The following is a 21,792-nucleotide window of genomic DNA, read 5'->3' on the forward strand; positions in this document are numbered from 1 at the left end:
CATCAGCACAAGAAACGAATTATGCTACAAATAAAAAAAAAAAAATCAGGTTTGGCCAGTTATTTGCTAGGGATGTCAATTTAGGTTTTTAGATTCGGGTCAACACGGATAATTTTGGGTTTGGGTTATTTTGCGGGTCAACAATTATCAAGTTATTTATAATTTATAATCAGTGTGTTAACAATAATAAAAAATCGAGTCGAATTATATTAGTTCCGGTCAATTCAAACTTGCGGCTTAAATTCGGGTGTTAGGTCAAATATGAGCCGGTCTAGGAGAAACTACGTAATGGATTGACCTTACCGCCCTAGTGGAGTAGTGGTACTATCGGTTCGGGTTCGGACTAAACCAAATGGTATTTTACCGTATACCCAGAAATAAAATGGGGCGAAGGTAATTATTTTTCGCGCAAAAAGAAAACCCATCTAATGCATTATTTGTTCGTGGAAATTTGCCGCGGAAATTATGAAGAGAATCAATTGAATTAAGGATTAAGGATATTTTCAGTTTAATATCTCCTGTGTGCCCTGATTGCCCAAATTCTTCTGGTATTCTCTTTATGTTATCTTATCTTCCATTTTTTTTAATGGAGTATGTTGCATAACTGTATATTTTAGTTATTTTTTTCGGGTGTAAACCGGGGTGTCCACGGTCGACAACATTGATTATTGTAGTTGTATGAAATGGGTATTTCTGATATGAAGAAGAATTATGAATTGGGTATTTGTTAGATTTGCAAAAGATTAGGAATTTAGATAGTGCATACCAACTGTTTGACGAAATTCCTGTGAGAAAATCATCATGTTTGGGGAAAATGTAACGAAGGTGAAAAGGGGTACGGTTGATAGAATTTCGGAACTCCCGGATTTCATTCTGCATACTATTCTATTAATGCTTGATACTAAAGAGGCGGGTCGTGCTAGTGTTTTGTCTAAGAGGTGGTATGTTGCTTGGTCTTCCATTCCGGATTTGGTTTTTCATTCTCATTACTTTAACGTAGATGAAGGTATTGATGACAATGATGCGAGTGAGGATGGTACACTTGAACGTTATACATTTGAACGTTATGTGGAGTTCATAAATAATACAATGCGAAGATACTTACTGCATGATTATAGAATAAGAAAAATGTTACTTGAGATTACTGTAGATGATGAAAAGCTCGAATATTTGGTTGACAGATGGATAAAAATTGCTGTGCTAAGCCAAATTGAGGAATTGGATATAGAGGTTCATGGCGAAATTGAATACGTGCCGCCTGGGTTACTATTTTGTGCAAAATCACTGAAGGTTTTGAAATGTCGATACATTTTGCTACCGTATTATGAGATAATGGAGCTTGTCTCTCTCACACATTTAACTTTAGAGCAGGTGTCTGTAAATGAGGATATGCTTGAAAGAATTATTTCTTCTTGCCCTTTGGTTGAATTGGATATTACAGACGAATACCTTGGTAAAGTTTCACTTCCTTGGTCGAGAAAAGTTGATGGAGGAGTCGAAGGTTGTGGTAGTGGAATAGTAAAATCCAACCTCCAAACACATTCACTTCAAAAATTTGTTTATAGTAGTCTTGGTGTGGAATTGTCATGGCCATGGAACATGAATGTGGCTGCGTTGAGAAACTTGAGAAAACTCGAGTTTAGTTGTGCTAATATCACAGATGATGCTGTTTCTGAGATGACATATGGGCTTATAGCATTAGAAAGTTTAACATTGCATTCATGCTCAAGGCTGAAATACGTTAAGATCTCAAGCATTTCGTTGAAGGAACTTCATATTTCAGATTGCCCGGACTTCTTGAATGATGAATCTCCAGATTCTGATAGCCTAGAATTGATGACCGTCACCGTTGACTCTCCTAAATTGGTCAACTTTTCATACTACTGTAACTTGGAGACCTCTCTATCGCTGATCAGAGTGGCAGATCAGTGTAATGCTAAATTCTATCCAATGGTGACGGATTCATTGACCACCGAGTGGTTTGTTGAGCTAAAAATGTTTCTCATGGAAACAAAGGTATTCAAATCTCTAAAGATAGACTTGTGTAACTCTCACGAGGTATGAATTTATGCCTATTTCATGATTTATTTGTTATGTTTAATGTTTAATTGTGTTGTGTCCAAAACTCCAAATGACTTCAACATAGTTGTATTGCGGTTGTGTATTTTTGAGTGGGTATTGTATAATAAGTGAGTCTACCCTATATTTGCGGTTGTGTATTTATTTGTCATGAATAAAACTTTTTTTTAGGGGTGTGTGGGTCTACTGATCTATCTATGAAACTTGTGAAATCGTGTCATATAAACAGTTGTGTTTTCTACGGTCTTCATCTTATATTTTAATTCACCGCACGTTATTAACTATTGTGCCAACTAATTCAATTTGTTTTAGCAATAAGTCTTGCTGAAGAGGGGCAACATTTCGTCACAAGCTGAAGTTGGGTAAAATGTGACCCATTTATGACGAATATGTAACCATTTTTAGATAAAAAGTTACCAGATTAATTTTCCAAGCTATAACAGTTTGTCATTAAGATGGTCACATTTTGTCGTTCACATGGCGACATTTGGTCCGTCTTCAGCTAGTGACGAAAAGTGTCCGTTTTCAATGAGAATTGGTGTTGTTTTAGAAGGTTTAGATAACTTCAGCTTAACTGGATTATGTTTCGAACCACAAATCTCTTGGATGATGAGCCTCTGACCTACAGCTGCACCATCAGTAGTTCTCATACTATTGATTCTCAATGCTTATTAGTTATACTTCAATTTTATTTCTTAACTGGATTAGGGATGCAGAAGTGCACCCCTCAAAACCCCCTTGTATACACTCTTACCTTGTATAACGATGGATGAAATTAATGAAATTATGTTTGCATTTATATAGATTGAGGTCGAACACGACCAACTGATGAACGCTGGTACCGGGCTACCTTGCAAACTCAGACTGTTAACGCTTTGTGGAATAAGTGATAGGACTCTTACAGAATCTTCACTTGTGGCCTTTCTGGATGCGCTGTTTTGGTGTTGCCATCCTGATGTGCTGAGAATAAGAACAAATGTACAGAATTCGGCTTCTAAGGTATGCTATTGTTTCATGGTGATATGTTACTACTTACTAGGGTGGTGTTGACTATTACCCCTACCCCACTCTATAACCTCGTCAAAACTGACCTGACCCGACCCAACCCATTCATAATTAGACAAACACGAATAGGTCCCCTCACTCTACCCGACCCAATTTAGCCTTGATTTTTACTTGTATTGAACTGATCTGTACTCTTTAAGTGAAAGAATAACACACTCGAATCTGAATGACCCAACCTTGAATGAGAACATATACAAAATTACTAGGATTCAAATTGGCCCAACCCTTACCCGACTCAAATTACCTATTTTCTAGGTCTATTTTTCATTTTCTACTCCCTTAACTACTCCGCGACCGCCACCTTCACAATTCGTTTGTTTTGAATTTTATTACCCTAGTAACAATTATTCTCATTCCAAGTTATATCCACTAATCTTGAATTATATGAGATGGATTGATAGCTATGTTAGTAAATTATAGAGTAAATTATCAATTACACCCACGCTTAATCCACTTTTTTAAACTTACTCCCACGTCAAATCTTTTTTTTTTAAAATTACACCCAAATTAATAGCTCAGGTTATAATTTGCACCCAAAATCGGTTTCATGCCACTTTTCCGTCAAATTTGAAATTTTTTGGGTTAAAACATTTATCTTATTACGATTTTGCCCTTCTTCATTTCTTTATTAAGCTTATATATGTAAGTTAGATGTTTTTCTCCTCATTCATTCCCTTTTTCATCATTCTCTCTTCCCCAATTTGATTTCTTTCATTGTGTTCCTCATCCTCAAGGTAACTCATTCCCCATTGTTTTGAAATTTTGTACTCGGATATCGGGTTTGTTAAAGAAATTGTTAATTGGGTGAAGCCGGCATTGGCAAGAGATAATGCATATGATGATTGGGTTGGGTTCATTTATGCATTGGAAGCCCTTTATGATAAAGAAAGTGGAGCAATTTCGTCATGCAACGGAAGCCCTTCTGTAATTACATCTCACCCTTCCCCAATCTGGTTTGTTAAGGACACCTTACATAAATTACTTAAGTGATAGATGGTGATGGATGAACAATCTCTCAATAGTTAAGGTTTAATTTGGGCTATGTTTGAAATTTTAGGGAATTTTTATGCGGAAATATTTGGGGAAGTATGTGGGAGAAATAAGGTGAAAAGAGAGGTAAAAGGGAATGTAAAAGAAAAGTCATGAATACAGAGAGTTATACACCCGGGGGCAATTTCGTCATTTCATAAAGTTTTTCTTCTGAAAATGGCACTTGGCAGTGGGTGCAAATTATAACCTGAGCTATTAATTTGGGTGTAATTTAAAAAAAAAAAATTGACATAGAAGTTTAAAAAAGTGAATTAAGCGTGGGTGTAATTGATAATTTACTCTAAATTATAAAAGCCATTAAATAAATTCCTATATCTTCAACCATTATCCGCCAATTTTATTCAATATCCCTCCTCCATATCATAAGTTCAGAACTCCTAGAATTCTTTGTTGATATTTTTGGTCTGTATGAATATGTATGTGTAGGTGACCACGGAAATGGGTATATTTCGTACCTTGCCTTTTTACAGAGTAGTAAAAACAAGGAGAATATTATCGTGCATTTTTTTTTACCATTCTTCAAACCTGAATCCTGAAAGTATTAGCCAAATCACTTCCCCGCTAAATACTGCATTGTTTTCCGAACTGGATCTTTCTTTTCCCTGGCATAAATCCCTCTTATGCCTGCCAACTGTGTCACTGTGTGAAACTTGAATCCGGAAAATATGAAAACTTAAGTGCCTTAAAAGCTTAATTTGCCAATCGGTTGTTTTTCTTTGGCAGTTGATCTTGAGCATCCTCAAGGAAAAAGTGCAATGCTGGAAGTATCCCTTGAAAAGCATTGAAGTTGAATGCATTGAATCAACTAAATTATTTTCATATTCTCCTCAGCTTGAGATTAGGCTTAAGTTGTCTTGGTAGTGACTAAGTAGTACTCTTATATTGAAAACTACCTCAGCACCTCCGGGAGCATCTGTAGCCTGTGCACAGGTATCTTTGTATTTGATAAAACCCTCGCCTTGTATTTACAACTTTATATATTGACTTATTGAGCTTAAGAGTTACAATTTCAGGATATCTTCTGCAAATACAGTCACCTGTTCGTCCAACAATGCATGTTTTGGGAATCTAGCCGAGAAAAACAGAGATGCAATCCGAGTAGGACTCGTTTATCTTCATGAAAATGTTTATCCCGAAGTTACATTTGAGGAAATTCATGTTGGAAGATAAAAATTTCATGATCCAACTTTTTTTTTTTACTAGTTTTAAGACATCTTCGGTTTTATGGATAAGGATGCTCGCGGCCTCTATTTTGTACTCCACCAACTTAACTGATTCTACTATCCGACATTATTTTACGTAATATTTAAATTACGTAAAAAGTAGATAATTAATCTTCCTAAAAACGGAGGTATTCGTCTTTTAGTTAAAAAAACCGATTAAGTAGTACACTATTTAAATAGATGGGTGTATGGCACCTTTTTTTTTTTTTTTGAAATGGGTGTATGGGACAATGTTGTAATCATAAAACTAATATTTCCGTCTTACACTAGAATTTTCGTAAAGTAGAAACTACAACACGGGACGGATGAACAGTATTGACGGCATGGGCACGACACAAACGGGTTGGAGGCGGGCAGTGGCCGCGTTTTTTTGGGAATTCACGTGCCCAAGCACGGAAGGTCTGACACGAACCAGGCACGTTGGGTCTCGCACGGCACCACCTGAGATTTGGCCATTTCTTAATTTTTTTAATTAAATTCCTTTTTTTTTAATATCGTTATTAATTACTTAATTAAATCTAGCACATTAAAAATACAAGTAATCAAATAATCAAAACATCAAGTACATTAATATTTAATAAAATATATATTTAAATCATTAATATTCATTATTTATATAAATAAAAAAGTACTTAGGGAAAAAAATACTAAGACTATTGAGCCGGCCCATGTGCCGGGCACGATTAGCCATGGGCCAGACACGGCCCGAGCACGAAACCGGGCGTGCCCAGAGCAGGCCGCGGCGGGATTTGGGTGAGTGGGCCAGGCACAGCCAGCCCAATATCCGTGCTTGGGCTGGTCCATTTTTAGAGGAAGGCACGATGGGCTGAAACATGGGTCGGCCCAACACGGCCCATTGCCAACTCTAGATTGGGCCCTTGGGGAATTTGGGGGAAAAATTAACATTTTTGGCGCAAAAGAAAACACATCTAGTTTTATTTGTTCGTAAAAAGATTTGACCTATAAATTATGAACAGAAATTGAGGGGATTATCTCATTATCAGTTAAAGATTTCCCATGTGCCCGATTGCTCAAATCCTTTTGGTATATACTCTTATCTTTTCTGATCTTCATTTATTTGATCGAGTATGCTGAATAACTGTAAATCTGTAATATTTTACTCGTAGTTGTTTTTTTGGGGTAAACCTGGTTGTTCGCTGTCGACAATAGTGAGTATTTTAGTTGTTTGAAATGGGTATTTCGGAATTTTTAATTGTAGTAAGGATATGAATTAGATTTATGAATTGGGTATTTGTTAGATTTGCAAAAGATTAGGAATTTAGATAGTCCATGCCAAGTGTTTGACGAAATTCCTGTGAGAAAATCATGGGGTTTGGGGAAAATGTTGCAAAGGTGAAAAGGGGTTCAGTTGATAGAATTTCGGAGCTTCCGGATTTTATCCTGCATAATATTCTCTTAATTCTTGATACTAAAGAGGCGGGTCGTGCTAGTGTTTTGTCTAAGAGGTGGTATATTGCTTGGGCTTCCATTCCGGTTTTGTTTTTTCATCCTTTATACTTTAAGGTAGATGAGGATATTGGTGACAATGATGAGAGTGAGTATGGTAGGCTTCAGCGTTATGTGGAGTTCATAGATAATACCATGCGAAGATACTTCATGTTTGAGTATAGAATAAGAAAAATGTACCTTGAGATTACTATAGATGATGAAAAGCTAGAAACTATGGTTGATAGATGGATAGACATCGCCGTGCTAAACCAAGTTGAGGAATTGGAATTCGAGGTTAATGGTGAAATTGAGTACGAGCCGCCTGGGTCTCTGTTTATTGCAAAATCGCTGAGTGTTTTGAAATGTCGAAACATTGTGCTTCCGTATTATGAGATTTTGGAGCTTGTCTCTCTTAAACATTTGAGTTTAGAGCCATTTTCTGTAGATAAGAAAATGCTTCAAAGAATTATTTCTTCCTGTCCTTTGATTGAATTGGACATTAAACACGAATACCTTGATGAAGTTTCACTTCCTTGGGCGAGAAAAGTTGATGGAGGAGTCGAAGGTTGTGGAAGTGGAATAGTGCAATCCAACCTCCAAACACATTCACTTCAAAAATTTGTTTATAGTAGTCTTGGTGTGGATTTGTCATGGCCATGGAACATGAATGTGGCTGCGTTGAGAAACTTGAGAAAACTCGAGTTTAGTTGTACTAATATCACAGATGATGCTGTTTCAGAGATGACATATGGGCTTATAGCATTAGAAAGTTTAACATTGCGGTCATGCTCAAGGCTGAAATACGTTAAGATCTCAAGCATTTCGTTGAAGGAACTTCAAATTTCAGCTTGCCCAGACTTCTGGAATGTTGAATCTCCAGATTCTGTTACCGTTGATGCTCCTAAATTGGTCAACTTTTCATATCACTGTAACTTGGAGACCTCTCTATTGCTGATCAGAGTGGCGGATCAGTGTAATGCTAAATTCTATCCTATGGTGACGGATTCATTGACCACTGAGTGGTTTGTTGAGCTAAAAATGTTTCTCATGGAAACAAAGGTATTCAAATCTCTAAAGATGGACTTGTGTAACTCTCATCAGGTATGAATTTATGCCTATCTCTAAAACTCCAAATGACTTAAACATAGTTGTATTGCGGTTTTGTATTTTTGAGTGGGTATTGTATAATAAGTGGCAATTTTAGGATTTGTTCACACGGGTACTTTTACTGATCTAAAATCACGACAATGGAGTTTACGCTACAAAATATTGATGTTAAAACATAATTCTAGTAGTATGAATAAAACTTTTTTTTAGGGGTATGTGAGTCTACTGATCTATCTATGAAACTTGTGAATTTGTGGTATATAAACGTTTGTGTTTTCTACGGTCTTCATCTTAGATTTTAATTCCCCGCACGTTATTAACTATTGTGCCAACTAATTCAATTTGTTTTAGGAATAAGTCTTGCTAAAGAGGGGCAACATTTCGTCACAAGCTGAAGTTGGGTAAAATTTGACCCATTTAAGACGAAAATGTAACCATTTTTAGATAAAAAGTTGCTAGATTAATTTTCTAAGCTAGAACAATTTGTCATTAAGATGGTCACATTTTGTCGTTCACATGGCGACATTTGGTCCGTCTTCAGCTAGTGACGAAAAGTGTCCCCGTCTTCAATGAGAATTGGTCTTGTTTTAGAAGGTTTAGATAACTTTTGTTTTAAAAAAGATTCTGGAAAAGGGAGGCACAATTTCAAGGCAGTTGTTCTCACACTTAAATTAAATTTACTAAATTGGTAGGTTTTAGATGCGTGGAAAGAAAAGACGAGAAAAAAGCTGAATAATTTGACCAAAATTGTAACGCAATGAATCGAACCACAAATCTCTTGGATGATGAGCCTCTGACCTACAGCTGCGCCATCGCTGCACCTTCAGCTTAGTGCTTATTAGTTATACTTAAATTTTATTTCTTAACTGGATTAGGGTTGCAGGTGCACCCCTCAAAACCCCCTTGTATACACTCTTACCTTGTATAACGATGGATGAAATTAATGAAATTATGTTTGCATTTATATAGATTGAGGTCGAACACGACCAACTGATGAACGCTGGTACCGGGCTACCTTGCAAACTCAGACTGTTAACGCTTTGTGGAATAAGTGATAGGACTCTTACAGAATCTTCACTTGTGGCCTTTCTGGATGCGCTGTTTTGGTGTTGCCATCCTGATGTGCTGAGAATAAGTACAAATGTAGAGACTTCGGCTTCTAAGGTATGCTATTGTTGCATGGTGATATGTTACTACTTACTAGGGTGGTGTTGACTATTACCCCTACCTCACCCTATAACCTCGTCAAAACTGACCCGACCCGACCCAACCCATTCATAATTAGACAAACACGAATAGGTCCCCTCACTCTACCCGATCCAATTTAGCCTTGATTTTTACTTGTATTGAACTGATCTGTACCCTTTAAGTGAAAGAATAACACAGTCGAATCTGAATGACCCAACCTTGAATGAGAACATATACAAAATTACTAGAATTCAAATTGTCTATTTTTCGTTTTCTACTCCCTTAACTACTCCGCGACCTCTACCTTCACAATTCGTTTATTTGAATTTTATTAACAATTATTCACATTCCAAGTTATATCCATTTATGTTGAATTATATGGGATGGATTGATAGCTATGTTAGTAAATTATAAAAGCCATTAAATAAATTCCTATATCTTCAAGACTTCAACCATTATCCGCTAATTTTATTCAATAACCCTCCATATCATAAGTTCAGAACTCCTAGAATTGTTTGTTGATATTTTGGTTTATATGAATGTACATGTATGTGTAGGTAAAATGTGACCACGGAAATGGATATATTTCGTACCTTGCCTTTTTACAGAGTAGTAAAAACAAGAAGAATGACACTTTTGTAACTTGGAATGTGAATACCCACACCTGCCCACCAACCCGCGACGAATGACACTTTTGTAACCCATCCCCGCCCCACAACCCATCAAATCATTACCCGCACCCGCCCCAAGTGGGGCGGGTGTGGGGTGAGACCCGCCAAAACCCGCCCCACTGACATCCCTACTTGTTACAGAGTAGTAAAAACAAGGAGAATATTATCGTGCATTTTTTTTTTTTTTTTACCATTCTTCAAACCTGAACCCTGAAAGTATTAGCCAAATCACTTCCCCGCTAAATACTACATTGTTTTCTGGACTGGATCTTTTCCCTGACATGAATCCCTTTTATGCCTGCCAATTGTGTGAAACATGAATACGGAAAATATGAAAACTTAAGTGCCTTAAAAGCTTAATTTGCCAATCGTTTGTTTTTCTTTGGCAGTTGATCTTGAGCGTCCTCATGGAAAAAGTGCAATGCTGGAAAGATCCCTTGGAAAGCATTGAAGTTGAATGCATTGAATCCATTAAATTATTTTCATATGTTACTCAGCTCGAGATTAGGATCAAGTTGTCTTGGGAGTGACTAAGTAGTACTCTTATACTGAAAACTACCTCAGCACCTCGGGAGCGTACAACTGTAGCCTGTACACAGGTATCTTTGTATTTGATAAAACCCTCGCCTTGTATTTACAACTTTATATATTGACTTATTGAGCTGAAGAGTTACAATTTCAGGATATCTTCTGCAAATACAGTCACCTGTTCGTCCAACAATGCATGTTTTGGGAATCTAGCCGAGAAAAACAGAGATGCAATCCGAGTAGGACTCGTTTATCTTCATGAAAATGTTTATCTCGAAATTACATTTGAGGAAATTCATGTTGGAAGATAAAAATTTCATGATCCATCTTTTTTTTTTACTAGTTTAAGACATCTCCGATTTTATGGATAAAGATGCTCGCGGCCTCTATTTTGTACTCCACCAACTTAATTGATTCTACTATCCGACATTATTTTACGTAATATTTAAATTACGTAAAAAGTAGATAATTAATCTCCCAAAAACGGAGGTATTCGTCTTTTAGTTAAAGAAACCGATTAAGTAGTACACAATTTAAATAGATGGGTGTATGGGACTTTTTTTTTTTTTTTTTTTTTTTTTTGAAATGGGTGTATGGGACAATGTTTTAATCATAAAACTAATATTTCCGTCTTACACTAGAATTTTCGTAAAGTAGAAACTACAACACGTAACGGATGAACAGTACTGACGGCACGGGCACGTCACAAACGGGTTCGAGGCAGGCAGCGACCACGTTTTTTTTGGGAATTCACGTGCCCAAGCACGGAGGATCTGACACGAACCAGGCACGGTGGGCCGGGCCTCGCACGGCACCACCTGAGATTTGGCCATTTCTTAATTTTTTTAATTAAATTCTTTTTTTTTTTAATATCATTATTTATTACTTAATTAAATCTAGCACATTAAAAATATAAGTAATCAAATAATCAAGACATTAAGTACATTAATATTTAATAAATATATATTTAAATCATTAATATTCATTATTTATATAAATCAAAAAGTATTTAGGGAAAAAAATACTAAGGCTATTGAGCCGGCCCATGTGCCGGGCACGATTAGCCATGGGGGCCAGGCACGGCCCGAGCACGAAACTGGGCGTGCCAAGAGCGGGCCACGGCGGTATTTGAGTGAGTGGGTTAGGCACAGCCAGCCCAATATCCGTGTTTGGGCCGGGCCATTTTTAGAGGAAGGCACGATAGGCTGGAACATGGGCCGGCCCAACACAGCCCATTGTCAACTCTAGATTGGGCCCTTGGGGAATTTGGGGGAAAAATTAGCATTTTTGGCGCAAAAGAAAACACCCTTATTTGTTCGTAAAAAGATTTGACCTATAAATTATGAACAGAAATTGAGGGGATTATCAGTTTAAGATTTCCCATGTCATGTGCCCGATTGCTCAAATCCTTTTGGTATACTCTCTTTCTTTTCTAATCTTCATTTATTTGATCGAGTATGCTGCATAACTGTAAATCTGTAATATTTTACTCGTAGTTGTTTTTTTGGGGTAAACCTGGGTGTTCGCCGTCGACAATAGTGATTATTATAGTTGTTTGAAATGGGTATTTCAGAATTTTAATTGTAGTAAGGATATCAACAAGATTTATGAATTGGGTATTTGTTAGATTTGCAAAACATTAGGAATTTAGATAGTGCATGCCAAGTGTTTGACGAAATTCCTGTGAGAAAATCATGGGGTTTGGGGAAAATGTAGCAAAGGTGAAAAGGGGTTCAGTTGATAGAATTTCGGAGCTTCCGGATTTTATCCTGCATAATATTCTGTTAATTCTCGATACTAAAGAGGCGGGTCGTGCTAGTGTTTTGTCTAAGAGGTGGTATATTGCTTGGGCTTCTATTCCGGTTTTGTTTTTTCATCCTCTATACTTTAAGGTAGATGAGGATATTGGTGACAATGATGAGAATGAGTATGGTAGGCTTCAACGTTTTGTGGAGTTCATAGATAATACCATGCGAAGATACTTCATGTTTGAGTATAGAATAAGAAAAATGTACCTTGAGATTACTATAGATGATGAAAAGCTAGAAACTATGGTTGACAGATGGATAGACATCGCCGTGCTAAACCAAGTTGAGGAATTGGAATTCGAGGTTAATGGTGAAATTGAGTACGAGCCGCCTGGGTCTCTGTTTATTGCAAAATCGCTGAGTGTTTTGAAATGTCGAAACATTGTGCTACCGTATTATGAGATTTTGGAGCTTGTCTCTCTTAAACATTTTAGTTTAGAGCCAATGTCTGTAGATGAGAATATGCTTCAAAGAATTATTTCTTCCTGTCCTTTGATTGAATTGGAAATTACACACGAATACCTTCGTGAAGTTTCACTTCCTTGGACGAGAAAAGTTGATGGAGGAGTTGAAGGTTGTGGTAGTGAAATAGTGCAATCCAAATTCCAAACACATCCACTTCAAAAGTTTGTTTTTAGTAGTCTTTGTGTGGATTTGCCATGGCCATGGAAAATGAATGTGGCTGCGTTGAAGAACTTGACAAAGCTTGAGTTTAGTTGTGCTAATATCACAGATGAAGCTGTTTCTAAGCTGGCAAATGGGCTTATAGCGTTAGAAAGTTTAAGATTGGATTCATGCTTAAGGCTGAAATACGTTGAAATCTCAAGCATTTCGTTGAAGGAACTTCAAATTTCAGATTGCCCAGATTTCTTGAAGGTTGAATCTGTAGATTCTGATAGCCTAGAATTGATGAATGTTACAATTGACGCTCCTAACTTGGTCAGCTTTTCATACCACTGTGAGTTGGAGACCTCTCTATCGCTGATCAGAGTGCCAGATCTGTGTAATGCTAAGTTCTATCCAATGGTGACGGAATCTTTAACCACCGAGTGGTTTGTTGAGCTAAAAATGTTTCTCATGGAAACAAAGGTATTCAAATCTCTAAAGATGGACTTGTGCAACTCTCATCAGGTATGAACTTATGCCTATTTCATGATTTATTTGTTATGTTTAATTGTCTTGTGTCTAAATGACTTCAACATAGTTGTATTGCGGTTGTGTATTTTTGAGTGGGTATTATATAATAAGTGGCGATTTTAGGATTTGTTCACATGGGTGCAGTTATGGAACTAAGATCCCGACAATGGCGTTTACGCTACAAAATATTTACGTTAAAAGCTAAAACATAATTCTAGTAGTATGAACAAAACTTTTTCTTATAGGGGTATGTGGGTCTACTGATCTATACTTGAAAATTGTGTGAAATCGTGTTATATAAACATTTGTGTTTTCTACGGCAGTCATCTTATATTTTAATTTGTGGCACATTATTAACTATTGCGCCACTACTTCAATTAGGTTTAGAAGGTTTAGATAACTTTTTTTTAAAAATTACGGGAAAAGGGAGGGCACACTTTCAAGGCAGTTGTTCTCACACTTAAATTTAGAAGGTTTAGATGCGTGGAAAGAAAAGACAGAAGAAAATGATGAAGAAAAATTTAAGTAAAATTGTAACGCAAAGAATCGAACGAAAAATGTCTTGATTCTCAGAGCTTATTAGTTTTAATTATTTTTTACTCCTATTTCTTAACTGGATGAGGGTTGCAGCTGCACCCCTTAAAAACGCCTCTGTATACACTCTTGCCATGTTTAACTATGGTTGAAAATAATGAAGATTATGTTGGTATTTATATAGATTGAGGTCGAACACGACCAACTGATAAATGCTGGTACCGGGCTACCTTGCAAACTCAGACAGTTCACGCTTTGTGGAATAAGTGATTCGACTCCTACAGAATCTTCACTTGTGGCCTTTCTGGATGCCCTGTTTTGGTGTTGCCATCCTGATGTGCTGTCAATAAGAACGGGTTTAGAGAATTCAGCTTCTAAGGTATGCTATTGTTGCATGGTTATTATATGTTACTACTTACTAGGGTGTTGTTGACTATTACCCCTATCCCTCTCTATAACCTCGTCAAAACTGACCTGACCCAACCCAACTCATGCACAATCAGACAAACACAACTAGGTCCCCTGATCCTTTACTTGCCCAATCCATTTGGGCCTTGATTTTTGCTTGTCTTGAACTGACGTGTACCCAATTGGGCCTTACCCCGCAATTTGCGGGAGCCATTGAGGCACTTGAGTAATGTTTGTTGTTGTTGAACTGACTTGTACCCTTTATGTGAAAGAATAAAACACTCGAACCTAAATGACCCAACCTTGAATGTAAACATATACAAAATGGCTTGGATTCAAATTGGCCCAACCCTTACCTGACTCGAATTACCTAATTCCTAGGCCTATTTATGTTTCTTACTCCCTTGACTACTCCACGACCGCTACCTACACAATTCCTTTATTTTGAATGCCCTAGGAACAATTATTTTCATTCCAAGTTATATCCATTTATGGTGAAATATTGGGGAGGAAAGATAGTTGTGTTAGTATATTATGAATGCCATTAAATAAACGTAATTTATTTTCGCAGTACACATTTTACTCATTTCAATACTTTTTGTCAATTAATTTCTATTTACTACCCTTGGCCTAGAGAGAATAGTGTGCTACATCCAAAAAAGAGAAAAAAACAGAAAAAATAAAATCACGCAATACTACATTATATTCACGGATTCACCCACCACCGCGACTACCACCGTACAACTCCACCGCAGGCACACTACTGGATTCCTAACGATTGGCCGCCGCGCCACCACCTTCCTCCTCGTAGTACCACCTGTCCACCATCCCAGTCATTCACCCATTCATCCACCACCTTCTCCAACAAACCCATCACCCATTCCTCCACCCTGCCTAATCGCCAATCGACGATTGGCCGCCACCCTGACATACCGCGCCACTCCTCCACACTGTCGAAAACTCATCGTTCACATTAACCAACCAATCACAAAAATCATCTTCAATGTCTTGAGGTACTACCAAGTCTTTGCCACAACATAATCTTGTCGAAGAACCAATTTGGTGCAACATTGACTGAGTTTTGGCCCAATTTTATCAATTGGGCAATAGGAGAAATGGAAGTGTTTTAATTCACGGGTAAAATCCTAGATGAACTTGAAATCTTTGAAATGGGAGGCTGCAATAGGGCTGCTTGAGAGGGTTTTTAATTCTTCCGCCGCCGTCAGGCCACCTCCCAAGCGTCGCCGTCATTCGTGCCGGCCGCCAGCCGCCAGCCACCACCATCCATGGTTTGATTATACAGTATGAGAGGAAAAAAATTATAAGGGGAGAATGAGGGAAATGGGAGGGGAATTGAGAGGGGCATAATGGTTAATAGTGTACTGCAATGAGTAAAATGAGTAAAATATGGACTGAGAAATCCAACACCCTAAATAAATCCTTATATTTTCAACCATTATGCCCTACTTTTATTCAACAATCACTTAAAACTCGTGGAATTCTTTGTTTATATTTTTGTTTTTGTGAAAATGGGAGTTATGTGACCTGAGCCAAAATGGGTATACTCCTTATCTTGCCTATCTATAGAGTAGTAAACACCAGGAGATTGTTTAGCCAAATCCATTCCCACTAAATACTCTGTAGTTTTCAACTATTATGCCCTACTTAAGTCTTATGTTTGCCTTAAAACCTTAATTTGGCAATCGTTTGTTTTTTTGACAGTTGATCTTGAGCATCCTCAAGGAAAAAGTGCAATGCTGGAAACATCCCTTGAAAAGCATTGAAGTTGAATGCGTTGAATCCCCTCGATTACTTTCATATTCACCTCAGCTCGAGATTAGGCTAAGGTTGTCTTGGTAGTGACTGAGTAGTACACTCTACTGAAGAGTTGCAATTTCAGGAATATCTTCTGCTGATAAAGTCGCTTGCTCCTCCAACAATGCATGTTCTCAGAATTTAGCCGATAAGAACAGAGGTTCCATCCGAATGCATCCAAAAAAGCAAATTGGAAAAAGAAATGACGTACTATATTTCTATTCGTAGAAAATTAATTTATTTTAGAGAAGATAACCCTGCATTCTTTTTTCTTTTTTTGTTCCCTTGGCTTTATTAGGTATTCCTAGTTTCCTGCGAGCTTATGACGTGTGAGACAAATGGACGAGTGGGAGAGGGTTGTGAGAGGTCACAAGCAAGACGGGTTGCCTTTTGGGACGTTTTTTTTTTTTTTTTTTAGAGCCTGACTTTAATTGTTACAAAAATATGTTATTTCAAAATTTATAAAGATTAGACCACAAAATTTCTTATTAAAAAGAGATTTTATGAGTATACACCTCCAATTATTCATACATGTTAAGAGGTATTGAAAAGAGAAGGAAATGACTCGAGAAGGAAAATGACAAAAAACAAAGTTTTTGTTTGGAGGTTTATACCTATATCGGCTATATGAGTGACACATGATATAAGACCACCCCCAAGCAAGGTCAATTGGGGGGGTCAATTGGTGAAAGGTCACCTTAATCCACATTTAAACAAAAGATTAGGATGACCCAAGGGTTGAAAAGGTGAGAAGAGGTCAATTGGTGACCTTCACTTGCTCAAATTGACCCAAGAATTGACCTTACATGTGTCAAATTGTAATTGGTTACAATATTTAAAATCCAATAAAAAAAAAGAAAACTAATATATTAACATTAAAAGTACAAAGAGTATGCGGTTTTTTTAATGTATGCGGTTTTTTTATTATGTATGCGGTTTTTTTAATTATGTATACGGTTTTTTTTTTAATGTATGCGGCTTTTTTTAATTGCTCAAATTATGTATGCGGCTTTTTTAATTATGTATGCGGTTTTTTTATTGTCAATGAAATCGGCTTTTCGATTATTAAATTTTAACTTTGTTATTTAATAATTTTTTTTCCGAAGTGTACGTCATTAAATTAATGTTTAATATATTGGAGTACTTTTATTTTTTTAAAATTACAATAAAAACTTGTGTATAATTAGTTAGTAGGAGTAAATAATAATTGAAAAAAGTAAGAGAGAGGTTTTAGTGGGGTAGAGTGTAAAAAATGATTGGAAATGTTAGAAAGTGGAAAATGATTGGATTAATTGACCCAGGTCGTGACCTTTTGCTTGGGAGGGTGAACATGGGTCAAGTTAATAAGGAGTGATTAAGAGTAAAATTCTAATTGACACGATTAAGTCGACCTTTTGCTTGGGGATGGTCTAAGGTAAAAAAATACGTATTAGACTTAGAAATAGAAGTGGGGTTGTGTTGGATTGTTGCTCCGGTTAGCCCATTGTGCCACAACCTCGAAATGGCACTACATGGCAGGTTTACGGTGTTGTGTCATGTCGTGCCGTTGAAATCTTAGAATTAGCCTTGACAAACGGCCAAGCCCGTTGGCAAGTTAGTTGTCGACTTGTTGTTAGTGTAAGAATTTTCATTTTTTAAACAAGTGATTATGGGTTCAATTAGAAGAAAGTAGTTCCAACCGTTGAATATTGCACAACAGTAGATCTTTTCACTAAAAAGGACATTTTTTTTTTTGCGTAGACTATTCATTTTAGTCCGGATTCAACTGAGTAAAGACTCTGTTTGGTAAAAATAAATGAAAATGTATCTGAAAATAGAAAAGCTAACTGAATCCTTAAAAGGTAACTAATAAGTTAGCTGAAAACTAGGAACTGATAAGGTAGTTGATTATATAAAAAAGTGTTTGGCAAACTAACTAAAAAGGTAACTGATTTTTGTGAAATGACGTAAAAGGATATGATAATTATTTAATAGTATAAATTTAAGGGGTAAAAACAAATCAAATCAGGTAACTGAAATCTCAAATGTTACTCTAGTCTCTAGGTAGTATTTCATCTTAGGTAGCTTATTTGGTATATAAGCTACCCGCCAAACGCTTACAAAAAAAATAAGGTAGCTGAAATTTTGATTAAATAAGTTATTTTAACCAAATTAGCTACCTGAAATGTCTTGTCAAACAAAACCTAAAACCACTAAAAAAGTAAAACTCTCACCGTAAATTTTAACTCGGCTGCATTCTCAGGCTCGGGAAAAAAATCGTTTAAGCCTTAAAAAACTACTCCGTATCACGGACCAAAACTCAAAAGCCTCGGGCATATAACCAGCTCAACATCTTTCTAAAATCCCAGAAATTATGATGAAATTTGCTGCATTTCCCATGTGCTCAATTGATGCAAATCCTTGAGGTATACTCCTTATTTATTTATTTATTTTATTTTTATCTTACATTTTATTTAATTAATTAAAATGTTGCATAATTAACTATACATTCATCTACTTAGATGGGTATTTCTGATTTTTAAATTGCAGTAAAGATATGAACATGATCTGTGAATTGGGTATTTGTTAGATTAGTTAAAGATCTGGAATTTAGATAGTGCATACCAACTGTTTGACGAAATTCCTGTGAGAAAATCATGGGTTTTGGGGAAAATGTAGCAAAGATGGAAAAGGGCACAGTTGATAGAATTTCGGAACTTCCGGAATTTATACTACATAGTATTCTCTCAAACCTTGATACCAAAGAGGTGGGACGCACTAGTGTGCTGTCTAAGAGGTGGTATGAGGTTTGGTCTTCCGTTCCGGTTTTGGTTTTTCAACTTAAGGACTATAAGAATGAATATTGGGGTTCTTCAAAGGAGAATGGTTTCAATGTTGATGATGATGTGATTCAGAGTTTTCTAGGGTTCATAGATAAGACTATGCAAAGATACGATACTCGGAAGTATAGAATAAGGAAATTTGACATTCAGCTTCCTACGGGGGATAAAAAGATTGAACCTTTGGTAGATGAATGGATAAGGATTGCGGTGCAAAACCAAGTTGAGGAGTTACATATTTCCCTTCACTATCCTTACACATCAGAGTATAGGCTTCCCGAGATTCTATTTCGTGCAAAATCATTGAAAGTTTTGAATTGTATAAACGTTGTGCTGCCATATTATGGGACCATGGAACTTGTCTCTCTCGAGGATCTGGTTTTAGTTGTGGATACTGTTGATACAGATTTGCTTCAGAGAATTATCTCTTTCTGCCCCTTGGTTGAATTCAATACAAGTGCTGATCTTGGAAAAATTTCATTTCCATGTTCAACAATTGTGAACGAGGGTGGTGAATTTAAATTCAAAGTATCCCCGCTTAGACAGTTTGTTTTTTTTGGAACAAATAGGGTCGTTACGTGGCCATTGAATATGAATATGGTTGCATTGAAGAACTTGAGAAAGTTGTTCATTGAAAGTGCTACTGTAACAGATGATATTGTGACTGAGTTGGCAAATGGGCTTAAAGCATTAGAGAGCTTAGTACTGACCGCATGCCCAATGTTGAAATGCATTACAATCTCAAGCATTTCGCTGAAGGAACTTCGAATCGAAGAGAGCTTGGTCTTGATTAAGGTTACAATTGATGCCCCTAACTTGATGGAGTTTTGGTACCACTGCGAAGTGGAGACCTCTTTGTCTTTGATCAAAGTGCCAGAGGATTGTGATGCGCAGTTCTTCCCATTGGTCATTATGAATTTTATGATGACGGAGTCTTTAACCACTAATTGGCTTATTAGGCTAAAGAAGATTCTCGAAGAAAACTTATTCAAATCTCTTGTGGTTGAGCTGTTTTACTCTCTTCAGGTATGGACTCATATCCTTTTGATGACTTATTTATTACTCCCCCTATCCCATTTTTATTTCCCCCCTTTCTATTTAGGGAGGATTTAAGGAAAAGTGATGAAATGCCAATTTTACCCCTTAAATTAAAGGCGATTTGAGACATTAATCTTATGGTGGTGATGGTGGTAGTTAGTTAACTATGGGCAATATTGGGTGTACTAAGTTTTGCGCACTAAATTTAAAAAAAGGGCAATAATTTTGGGATACATTTTAGAGGAAATGGGGACAATAAAATCGGGATGTTTTCTCCACACGACAAATCGTAGTTGTGTCTTGGTCGTGTGTCTACTAGTGAAGGTAATACAATTCTACCGAGTGTAACTATAGATGAAAATAGTGAAGATATGTTGGCTTCTTTAGATGAAGGTAAACGAGGACCAGCTGAGGAATGTGGTTACTGGCCCACCCTACAAACTGAGAGAGTTAAAGTTGCGAGAAACACATGCTTTGGATTATACAGAATCTTCGCTTACAGCCCTGGATGGATATTTCTTGATTTGCCACCCTGATTTGCTGTCAATAACAACAAGTTTACGGAGTTCTGCTGCCGAGGTATGCCATGTTCCATGGTGGTGTGGTTGTAGTAGTTGTAGTATGCTATTTTTGTTATATGCTGTTACAATATGAAAATCGACTGCTGTTAGTATTTTATCCTGCCAAATGCAAACATACCCTAAATAATCCAAAGTCCCAACCTATATCCGACCCTAATGACTCGTTTTTAGGTCTACTCCCGTCGCTCCTCTAAGACCAATGCCTTCAAAATTCCTTCTATTTTAACTTCTGCTAGCCAGTAACAGTAACAATTACCCACATTACAACCAAGTCCCATTTATGGTGAATTATTTGGTGAGAAGATGACTTTGCTAGTATAAATGTATAATATGAACGCCGTTAAATAAAATTGTATACCTTGAAGTCTTCAACCATTGTGCGCATAATATCATCCATGACCCTCCACCATATCAAACGACAAAACTCGTTAAATTCTTTGTTGGTCTTCTTGTTTATAATTTTATTCGAGCTGAAATGAGTGTAGTTTTTTGCCTTGCCTATTTTCTGAGTAGTAAAATTCAGGAGATTGCTTTGATGCAATTTTATTTTCTTGGTCATCCGTCAAACTTGATTCCTGAAAGTATTATAGCCAAATCAAACACGTTTTTCACCGTATACTGCAGCATTTTCCGAACCGGATCATCTCCCTAGAACTAATCCCTTTTATGTTTCTATATATTGTTTTTATAGCCGATCTTGAATTTCCTGAAGCGCAAGGTACAATGCTGGAGGCATCCCCTGAAAGGCATTGAAGTCGAAGGTATCGATGGCTCAAGCCTACTCTGGGGTCCGTCGGAAGTTGATTTCAGGATTAGACTGTTGTGGCAGTAAGTTTAAAGTTTAGCTTATTATCTTCAGAGACAGTATCCGATTTAGCAAGATTTAGTTGGGAATGGACCTTATGGGTCTCTTCTGGTGAGCCGTGTCCGGACTTGGATCCTTGTCTATTTGAGATTGTTCTTTTTAGTCGTTAGAAATCTCAAATATACTCCATGTATCTTCTCTGGTCAGTTTGGACTCCTGTCGAATACTCTGTCAGCCGTGTTTCATCTGTTTTTTAAATAAATGTTCAGTTTACGTCTTTCTACGAATCTACCATGACATCGGATCATTGTATTGGTCGTGATCGTGGTGACGGCGGCATCTTGATTAGCCATGTCGACACGACATAACCTGGGTGGGATACGTGATACGGGTTGGATATGGCATGTTTAAGTCAACTCCGCCGGAGATATATGTTACTGTCCTTTTTATTTACCCTTGACGGAGTATTGCCTTTTCGTTTTTACGT

The 21,792-nt window shown here is 36.9% G+C and overlaps 4 protein-coding genes across 7 annotated transcripts; all 4 read left to right on the top strand.

Annotated features, from left to right (window-relative positions):
* Window positions 1–205: 205 nt before the first annotated feature.
* On the top strand, window positions 206–5,602 carry LOC141606703 (FBD-associated F-box protein At5g44490-like). Of its 3 annotated transcripts, XM_074425949.1 has the most exons (5): window positions 212–548; window positions 1,182–2,058; window positions 2,884–3,078; window positions 4,918–5,124; window positions 5,208–5,601. In XM_074425949.1, the coding sequence occupies exons 2-4, from the start codon at window positions 1,333–1,335 to the stop codon at window positions 5,053–5,055; spliced, it is 1,059 nt and encodes a 352-aa protein (XP_074282050.1). In that variant the 5' UTR covers window positions 212–548; window positions 1,182–1,332; the 3' UTR covers window positions 5,056–5,124; window positions 5,208–5,601. The 3 variants fall into 3 exon arrangements, with proteins under 3 accessions (XP_074282048.1, XP_074282049.1, XP_074282050.1); XM_074425947.1 differs by having other exon boundaries at window positions 206–2,058; window positions 5,208–5,602; XM_074425948.1 differs by having other exon boundaries at window positions 206–2,016; window positions 5,208–5,602.
* Window positions 5,603–6,337: 735 nt separating this feature from the next.
* Window positions 6,338–10,863, top strand: LOC141606704 (putative F-box/FBD/LRR-repeat protein At1g78840). 2 transcript variants are annotated; one of them, XM_074425951.1, is made up of 4 exons: window positions 6,338–7,967; window positions 8,943–9,137; window positions 10,222–10,431; window positions 10,501–10,863. In XM_074425951.1, the coding sequence occupies exons 1-3, from the start codon at window positions 6,744–6,746 to the stop codon at window positions 10,360–10,362; spliced, it is 1,560 nt and encodes a 519-aa protein (XP_074282052.1). In that variant the 5' UTR covers window positions 6,338–6,743; the 3' UTR covers window positions 10,363–10,431; window positions 10,501–10,863. The 2 variants fall into 2 exon arrangements, with proteins under 2 accessions (XP_074282052.1, XP_074282051.1); XM_074425950.1 differs by having other exon boundaries at window positions 6,339–7,967; window positions 10,515–10,863.
* A 791-nt stretch (window positions 10,864–11,654) lies between these two features.
* LOC141606706 (putative F-box/LRR-repeat protein At4g15060) lies at window positions 11,655–16,572 on the top strand. The gene is made up of 3 exons (XM_074425952.1): window positions 11,655–13,299; window positions 14,024–14,218; window positions 15,970–16,572. The coding sequence occupies exons 1-3, from the start codon at window positions 12,055–12,057 to the stop codon at window positions 16,105–16,107; spliced, it is 1,578 nt and encodes a 525-aa protein (XP_074282053.1). The 5' UTR covers window positions 11,655–12,054; the 3' UTR covers window positions 16,108–16,572.
* A 1,713-nt stretch (window positions 16,573–18,285) lies between these two features.
* Window positions 18,286–21,589, top strand: LOC141606707 (uncharacterized). Its single transcript, XM_074425953.1, has 4 exons — window positions 18,286–18,467; window positions 18,592–19,907; window positions 20,307–20,498; window positions 21,192–21,589. The coding sequence occupies exons 2-4, from the start codon at window positions 18,699–18,701 to the stop codon at window positions 21,330–21,332; spliced, it is 1,542 nt and encodes a 513-aa protein (XP_074282054.1). The 5' UTR covers window positions 18,286–18,467; window positions 18,592–18,698; the 3' UTR covers window positions 21,333–21,589.
* The last annotated feature ends 203 nt before the right edge of the window (window positions 21,590–21,792 follow it).

The sequence above is a fragment of the Silene latifolia genome, chromosome 10, assembly GCF_048544455.1.
Source record: "Silene latifolia isolate original U9 population chromosome 10, ASM4854445v1, whole genome shotgun sequence".
NCBI lineage: Eukaryota > Viridiplantae > Streptophyta > Magnoliopsida > Caryophyllales > Caryophyllaceae > Silene > Silene latifolia.

Bases quoted from the DNA above. Each gene is read 5' to 3' on its own strand.
- LOC141606703 (XM_074425947.1), top strand. From the start codon at position 802: ATGTTTGGGGAAAATGTAACGAAGGTGAAAAGGGGTACGGTTGATAGA. The intron at 2,059-2,883 runs GTATGAATTTAT...GCATTTATATAG, and splicing joins ACTTGTGTAACTCTCACGAG to ATTGAGGTCGAACACGACCA. The intron at 3,079-4,917 runs GTATGCTATTGT...TTTCTTTGGCAG, and splicing joins TACAGAATTCGGCTTCTAAG to TTGATCTTGAGCATCCTCAA.
- LOC141606704 (XM_074425951.1), top strand. From the start codon at position 6,744: ATGGGGTTTGGGGAAAATGTTGCAAAGGTGAAAAGGGGTTCAGTTGAT. The intron at 7,968-8,942 runs GTATGAATTTAT...GCATTTATATAG, and splicing joins ACTTGTGTAACTCTCATCAG to ATTGAGGTCGAACACGACCA. The intron at 9,138-10,221 runs GTATGCTATTGT...TTTCTTTGGCAG, and splicing joins TAGAGACTTCGGCTTCTAAG to TTGATCTTGAGCGTCCTCAT.
- LOC141606706 (XM_074425952.1), top strand. From the start codon at position 12,055: ATGGGGTTTGGGGAAAATGTAGCAAAGGTGAAAAGGGGTTCAGTTGAT. The intron at 13,300-14,023 runs GTATGAACTTAT...GTATTTATATAG, and splicing joins ACTTGTGCAACTCTCATCAG to ATTGAGGTCGAACACGACCA. The intron at 14,219-15,969 runs GTATGCTATTGT...TTTTTTTGACAG, and splicing joins TAGAGAATTCAGCTTCTAAG to TTGATCTTGAGCATCCTCAA.
- LOC141606707 (XM_074425953.1), top strand. From the start codon at position 18,699: ATGGGTTTTGGGGAAAATGTAGCAAAGATGGAAAAGGGCACAGTTGAT. The intron at 19,908-20,306 runs GTATGGACTCAT...TGGCTTCTTTAG, and splicing joins AGCTGTTTTACTCTCTTCAG to ATGAAGGTAAACGAGGACCA. The intron at 20,499-21,191 runs GTATGCCATGTT...TTGTTTTTATAG, and splicing joins TACGGAGTTCTGCTGCCGAG to CCGATCTTGAATTTCCTGAA.